Source organism: Macaca thibetana, chromosome 8, assembly GCF_024542745.1.
Source record: "Macaca thibetana thibetana isolate TM-01 chromosome 8, ASM2454274v1, whole genome shotgun sequence".
Lineage (NCBI taxonomy): Eukaryota > Metazoa > Chordata > Mammalia > Primates > Cercopithecidae > Macaca > Macaca thibetana.
In genome coordinates this window covers 17,320,736-17,328,337 of record NC_065585.1, presented here as the reverse complement: position 1 = coordinate 17,328,337, position 7,602 = coordinate 17,320,736, and the positions used below count along the sequence as shown (strand labels likewise).

The window sequence follows — 7,602 nt, the reverse complement described above, 5'->3', positions numbered from 1 at the left end:
TTTGCAGCAAAGGCCTAGAGGCAGAAGTAATTTACAATCCTTAAAGCTGAATTGTGCAGTGCGTCGGATTTGGGGGAAGCTACTATAGTCACTTAACACTAGAACGCTGAGCTGCAAACTCAACGGGTAATAACCCATCTTGAAAAACGTACATGCTATACGCGCACCCCTTTCCCCCGAATTGTTGTCTCTTTTGGAGGTGGTGAAGGGAGAGAAAAGTTTACTTAAAATGCATTTGGGTGAGGGCCCAAGGATGAGAAGAATGTTTTTTGTTTTTCATGCCGTGGAATAACACAAAATAAAAAATCCCGAGGGAATATGCATTATATATTAAATATAGATCATTTCAGGGAACAAACAAATCCTGTGTCGGGCTGGGCAACTAGCTAAGTCGAAGTGTGAATAAAATGTGAATACATGTTTGCGGATTACATACAATGCACTTTCACTAGTATTCAGAAAAAAATTGAGTCAGTGAACTAGGAAATTCATGCCTGGAAGGCAGCCAAATTTTAATTAGCTCAAGACCCCCTCTCTCCCCCCCAAAAAAGGCACGGAAGTAATACTCCTCTTCTTTGATCAGAATCGATGCATTTTTTTGTGCATGACCACGTTTCCAATAATAAAAAGGGAAAGAGGACCTAGAAAGGAATTAAACGTCCAGTTTGTCCGGGGAGGAAAGAGTTAACGGTTTTTTTCACAAGGGTCTCTGCTGACTCCCCCTGCTCGGTCCACAAGTTCTCCACTTGCCCCTTTTAGGAAGTCCGGTCCCGCGGTTCGGGTCCCCCCTGCCCCTCCCATATTCTCCTGTCTAGCGCCTTTGATTTCTCCCAAACCCGGGAGCCCGAGACTGGTGCAAACCGGCGCCACAGGGCGCAAAGAGGATTTGTCTCTTCTGAAACCTGGCTGAGAAATTGGGAACTCCGTGTGAGCGGCGCGGGGGTGGGACGGTGGGGTACAGGCTGGCAGAGAGCAGGCAACCTCCCTCCCGCCCTAGTCCAGCTCTGGAACAAGCAGACACATCTCAGGGCTAAACAGACGCCTCCCGCACGGGGCCCCACGGAAGCCAGAGCAGGCGGGGCAGGAGGGGCGGTATCTGCTGCTTTGGCAGCAAATTGGGGGACTCAGTCTGGATGGAAGGTATCCAATCCAGATAGCTGTGCATACATAATGCATAATGCATGACACCCCCCAACAAATGCAATGGGAGTTTATTCATAACGTGCTCTCCAAGTATACGTGGCAATGCTTTGCTGAGTTATTTTAATCATTCTAGGCATCGTTTTCCTCCTTATGCCTCTATCATTCCTCCCTATCTACACTAACATCCCACGCTCTGAACTCGTGCCCATTAATACCCTTCTTTCCTCCACTCTCCCTGGGACTCTTGATCAAAGCGCGGCCCTTTCCCCAGCCTTAGCGAGGCGCCCTACCGCCTGGTACGCGCGTGGCGTGGCGGTGGGCGCGCAGTGTGTTCGCGGTGTGAAGGGCAGCTGTTTCGCCTGCGATGATTTAAACTCACAGGACAAGGATGCGGTTTGTCAAACAGTGCTGCTACGGAGGAGCAGCAGAGAAAGCGAGAGGGTTTGAGCAGGAGCAAAAGAAAATGGTAGGCGCGCGCAGTTAATTCATGCGGCTCTCTTACTCTGTTTACATCCGAGAGCTAGAGTGCTCGGCTGCCGGGCTGAGTCTCCTCCCCACCCTCCCCACTCTCCTCAGAAGCGCCCCTCCCGGGTTCCCAAAGCAGAGGGCGTGGGGGAAAAGAAAAAAGATCCTCTCTCGCAAATCTCCGCCCACAAGCCCTTTATAATGCGAGGGTCTGCGCGGCGGAGGACCCCCGAGCTGTGCTGCTCGCGGCCGCCACTGCCGGGTCCCGGCAGTCCCTGGCTCCCCTCCTGCCTCGAGAAGGGCAGGGCTTCTCAGAGGCTTGGCGGGAAAAAGAACGGAGGGAGGGATCGCGCTGAGGTATAAAAGCCGGTTTTCGGGGCTTTATCTAACTCGCTGTAGTAATTCCAGCGAGAGGCAGAGGGAGCGAGCGGGCGGGCCGGCGAGGGTGGAAGATCCGGGCGAGCAGAGCTGCACCTCGGGCGTCGTGGGAAGGGAGATACGGAGCGAAAAGGGGGCTTCGCCTCCGGCCCAGCCCTCCCGCTGACCCCCCAGACAGCGGTCCGCAACCCTTGCCGCATCCACGAAACTTTGCCCATAGCAGGGGGCGGGCACTTTGCACTGGAACTTACAACACCCTAGCAAGGACGCTACTCTCCCGACGCGGGGAGGCTATTCTGCCTATTTGGGGACACTTCCCCGCCGCTGCCAGGACCCGCTCCTCTGAAAGGCTCTCCTTGCCTCTGTTTGGACGCTGGATTTTTTTCCGGTAGTGGAAAACCAGGTAAGCACCGAGGTCCATTTGTCTTTTAATTTATTTTTGTATCGCTTTAATGCTAAGATGAGTCGAATGCCGAAATAGGGTGTCTTTTCTCCCATTCCTGCGCTATTGACACTTTTCTCAGAGTAGTTGTGGTAGCTTGGGCTGGGGTGGGGGGTTAATCCAGAACTGGATCGGGATAAAGTGACTTGTCAAGATGGGAGAGGAGACGGCAGAGGGAAAACGGGAATGGTTTTTAAGACTAGGCTTTCGAGATTTCTGCCTCATGAATATATTCACGCTGACTCCCGGCCGGTCGGACATTCCTGCTTTATTAGGTTAATTGCTGGCTGAGTTTTGGGGGGCTGGGGGTTGCTTTGCGGTGGGCAGAAAGCCCCTTGCATCCTGACCTCCTTGGAGTAGGGACCGCATATTGCCTGTGTGAGCCAGAGAGCTCCGCAGCCGCTGACTTTTCCCCGTCTCCGGGAGGGCATTTAAATTTCGGCTCACTGCATTTCTGACAGCCGGAGACGGACACTGCGGCGCGTCCCACCCGCCTGTCCCCGCGGCGATTCCAACTCGCCCTGATCCTTTTAAGGAGTTGGCAGTTGGCTTTTTAAAAAGCAATAATACAAATTAAAACCTGGGAAGCCAGAGATGTTAGGATGTGGTGTTGGGGAGGCACAGACAGGGGAAAAGGGAGGCGGAGATGTGTCCGATTCTCCTGGAATCGTTGACTTGGAAAAACCAGGGCAAATCTCCGCACCCAGCCCGGACTCCCCTGCCGCGGCCGCCCTCGGGTGTCCTCGCGCCCCTGAGATGCGGTGGAACTGCGAGGAGCGGGGCTCTAGGCTGTTCCAGAACAGCTGCTACCCTTGGTGGGGTGGCTCCGGGCGAGGTATCGCAGCAGGGTCTCTGGCGCAGTTGCGTCGCCGTATTGAGTGCGAAGGGAGGTGCCCCTGTTATTATTTGACACCCCCCTTGTATTTATGGAGGGGTGTTAAAGCCCGCGGCTGAGCTCGCCACTCCAGCCGGCGAGAGAAGAGAAGAAAAGCCGGCAAATGAAGGAGTGTTTGTGGGGGGGCGGGGGGGACGGGGGGACTGGGGGTAGGGACGGGGCGGTGGAAAGGGGAGGTTGGGAGGGGCTGCGGCGCCGGCGGGGGTAGGAGCGCAGCGAGGGCGCGAGTGGGAACAGCCGCCGCGGAGGGGCCCCGGCGCGGGAGCGGGGTGCACGCAGCCGCTAGCGCCGAGGCGCCTCTCGCCTTCTCCTTCAGGTGGCGCAAAACTTTGTGCCTTGGGTTTTGGCAAATTGTATTCCTCACCGCTACCTCCCGCGGCCTCTTAAGGGGGCCAAGGCCGGTTTCGAGTCCTCTGCCGCTGCGTGGCCGACTCCCGGGCTTTACGCTCCGGGCTCTCGGGGGCGGGGGCTCGGCGGGCACCAAGCCGCTGGTTCACTAAGTGCGTGTCCGAGATAGTAGGGGACTGCCCAAAGGAGGTGAAAGGGTGCCCCCCTTTTTCCCCCACCAAGACCACCCGACCGCTTTAGGGGATAGTTCTGCAAGGGGAGTGGTTCGGCACTGTGGCGCGCACTGCGCGCTGCGCCAGGTTTCTGCGCAAAGAGCCCTTTAACTCAAGACTGCCGCCCGCTTTGTGTGCCCCCTCCAGCAGCCTCCCGCGACGATGCCCCTCAACGTTAGCTTCACCAACAGGAACTATGACCTCGACTACGACTCGGTGCAGCCGTATTTCTACTGCGACGAGGAGGAGAACTTCTACCAGCAGCAACAGCAGAGCGAGCTGCAGCCGCCGGCGCCCAGCGAGGATATCTGGAAGAAATTCGAGCTGCTGCCCACCCCGCCCCTGTCCCCTAGCCGCCGCTCCGGGCTCTGCTCGCCCTCCTACGTTGCGGTCACGCCCTTCTCCCCTCGGGGAGACAACGACGGCGGTGGCGGGAGCTTCTCCACGGCCGACCAGCTGGAGATGGTGACCGAGCTGCTGGGAGGAGACATGGTGAACCAGAGCTTCATCTGCGACCCGGACGACGAGACCTTCATCAAAAATATCATCATCCAGGACTGTATGTGGAGCGGCTTCTCGGCCGCCGCCAAGCTCGTCTCAGAGAAGCTAGCCTCTTACCAGGCTGCGCGCAAAGACAGCAGCAGCCCGAACCCTGCCCGCGGCCACAGCGTCTGCTCCACCTCCAGCTTGTACCTGCAGGATCTGAGCGCCGCCGCCTCGGAGTGCATCGACCCCTCAGTGGTCTTTCCCTACCCTCTCAACGACAGCAGCTCGCCCAAGTCCTGCGCCTCACCGGACTCCAGCGCCTTCTCACCGTCCTCGGATTCTCTGCTCTCCTCGACGGAGTCCTCCCCGCAGGCCAGCCCAGAGCCCCTGGTACTCCATGAGGAGACACCGCCCACCACCAGCAGCGACTCTGGTAAGCGAAGCCCGCCCAGGCCTGTCAAAAGTGGGGGCTGGATATCTTTCCCATTTCCATTGGCAGCTTATTCAACGGGCCCCTCTTACTAGAAGGGAGAGAGAGCGGATCTGGAGAGATTCACCTCTGAAACCTTGGGCTTTAGCGTTTCCTCCCATCCCTTATCCTTAGACCGCCCTTGTTGCTAACCCCCCTCCCCCTTTGTCTCCCACACCTCAGGAATTTCATTTAGGTTTTTAAACCTTCTGGCTTATCTTACAACTCGATCCACTTCTTCTTACCTCCCGTTAGCATTTTAATTGCCCAGGGGTGGGGTGGGGGGGGGAGAGTGTGAATGAGGATAAGAGAGGATTGATTTCTGAGAGAGTGAATGAATTGCTTCCCTCTTAACTTCCGAGAAGTGGTGGGATTTAATGAACTATCTACAAAAATGAGGGGCTGTGTTTAGAGGCCAGGCAGGGTCTGCCTGAGTGCGGGAGCCAGTGAACTTCCTCAAGAGTGGGTGGGCTGAGGAGCTGGGATCTTCTCAGCCTGTTTTGAACACTGAAAAGCAAATCCTTGCCAAAGTTGGACTTTTTTTTTTTTTCCTTCCCCCACCCTCTTGGACTTACGGCAAAACTGCAATTTTTTTTTTCTTTTTCATTTCCAGTAAAATAGGGAGTTGCTAAAGTCATACCAAGCAATTTGTAGCTATCATTTGCAACACCTGAAGTGTTCTTGGTAAAGTACCTTAAAAATAGGAGGTGCTTGGGAAAGTGCTTTGCTTTGGGTGTGTCCAAAGCCTCATTAAGTCTTAGGTAAGAATTGGCATCAATGTCATATCCTGGGAAATTGTAGTTTTCTTGTCTGTGCCATAATCCAGCTGTCCTTCTCCCTTTATGAGACTCTTACCTTCATAGTGAGAGAAGTAAGAGTGGCTGGCTAGATTGGTTCTTTTTTTTTTCTTTCTTTCTTTTTTTCTTTTTTAAGACGGAGTCTCACTCTGTCACCAGGCTGGAGTGCAGTGGTGCAATCAACCTCCGACTCCCTGGTTCAAGAGATTCTCCTGCCTCAGCCTCCCAAGTAGCTGGGACTACAGGTGTGCACCACCATGCCAGGCTAATTTTTATATTTTTAGTAGAGATGGAGTTTCACCATGTTGGCCAGGATGGTCTCTGTCTCCTGACCTCATGAACCACCCACCTCAGCCTCCCAAAGTGCTGGGATTATAGCCACAGCGCCCGGCCTAGATTTGGCTCTTTGTGGAGATAATTTTGTCCAGAGATCTTTCTAACATATTAATGCCTTGTATTTGTACAGCGTTAATCTAGTAATTGATTATTTTAATGGAAACTTGCTGAGTGATTTTTATTTCCTTTCTTAAAGAGGAGGAACAAGAAGAGGAGGAAGAAATCGATGTTGTTTCTGTGGAAAAGAGGCAGGCCCCTGGCAAAAGGTCAGAGTCGGGATCACCTTCTGCTGGAGGCCACAGCAAACCTCCTCACAGCCCACTGGTCCTCAAGAGGTGCCACGTCTCCACACATCAGCACAACTACGCGGCGCCTCCCTCCACTCGGAAGGACTATCCTGCTGCCAAGAGGGTCAAGTTGGACAGTGTCAGAGTCCTGAGACAGATCAGCAACAACCGAAAATGCACCAGCCCCAGGTCCTCGGACACCGAGGAGAATGACAAGAGGCGAACACACAACGTCTTGGAGCGCCAGAGGAGGAACGAGCTAAAACGGAGCTTTTTTGCCCTGCGTGACCAGATCCCGGAGTTGGAAAACAATGAAAAGGCCCCCAAGGTAGTTATCCTTAAAAAAGCCACAGCATACATCCTGTCCGTCCAAGCAGAGGAGCAAAAGCTCATTTCTGAAAAGGATTTGTTGCGGAAACGACGAGAACAGTTGAAACACAAACTTGAACAGCTACGGAACTCTTGTGCATAAGGAAAAGGAAGGAAAAAGATTCTTTCTAACAGAGCTGGTCCCAATCAGTCACCTATGAACTTGTTTCAAATGCATGATCAAATGCAACCTCACAACCTTGGCTGAGTCTTGAGACTGAAAGATTTAGCCATGATGTAAACTGCCTCAAATTGGACTTTGGGCATAAAAGAACTTTTTTATGCTTACCATCATTTTTTTTTTTTTTCTTTAACAGATTTGTATTTAAGAATTGTTTTTAAAAAATTTTAAGATTTACACAATTTTTCTCTGTAAATATTGCCATTAAATGTAAATAACTTTAATAAAACGTTTATAGCAGCCACACGGAATTTCAGTCCTACTATATAGTATCTAGTATTACAGGTACTATAAACTCTAATTTTTTTTTATTTAAGTACATTTTGCTTTTTAAAGTTGATTTTTTTTCTATTGTTTTTAGAAAAAAATAAAATAACTGGCAAATATATCATTGAGCCAAATCTTAAGTCGTGAGTGTTTTGTTTCATTTCTTCCCCCTCCCAACCACCACCATCCCTGTTTGTTTTCATCAATTGGTCCTTCAGAGGGTGGTCTTAAGAAAGGCAAGAGTTTTCCTCTGTTGAAATGGGTCTGGGGGCCTTAAGGTCTTTAAGTTCTCAGAGGTTCTAAGATGTTTCCTGGAGATTATGATAAGAGCCAGAGTTGACAGAAGGAATGGCAGAAGGCGGGTGAGAAGGTGAAAGGTAGGCAAAAGAGATACAAGAGGTCAAAGATAACAGTTAAGTACACAAAGAGGCGTAAGGACTGGTGAGTTGGGAGGAAGGTGAGGAAGAAACTTGTTACTTTAGTTAACCAGTGCCAGTCCCCTGCTCACTCCAAACCCAGGAATTCTG

General features: G+C 52.2%; 1 protein-coding gene and 1 pseudogene across 2 annotated transcripts; both read left to right on the top strand.

Moving 5' to 3' along the window:
- The first annotated feature begins 1,217 nt into the window (after positions 1-1,217).
- Positions 1,218-2,378, top strand: LOC126960614 (uncharacterized; annotated as a pseudogene). Its single transcript, XR_007728079.1, has one exon. The product of XR_007728079.1 is annotated as an uncharacterized LOC126960614 (transcript).
- Positions 1,788-7,209, top strand: MYC (MYC proto-oncogene, bHLH transcription factor). The gene is made up of 3 exons (XM_050800291.1): positions 1,788-2,389; positions 4,031-4,802; positions 6,168-7,209. The coding sequence occupies exons 2-3, from the start codon at positions 4,046-4,048 to the stop codon at positions 6,728-6,730; spliced, it is 1,320 nt and encodes a 439-aa protein (XP_050656248.1). The 5' UTR covers positions 1,788-2,389; positions 4,031-4,045; the 3' UTR covers positions 6,731-7,209.
- Positions 7,210-7,602: the final 393 nt, after the last annotated feature.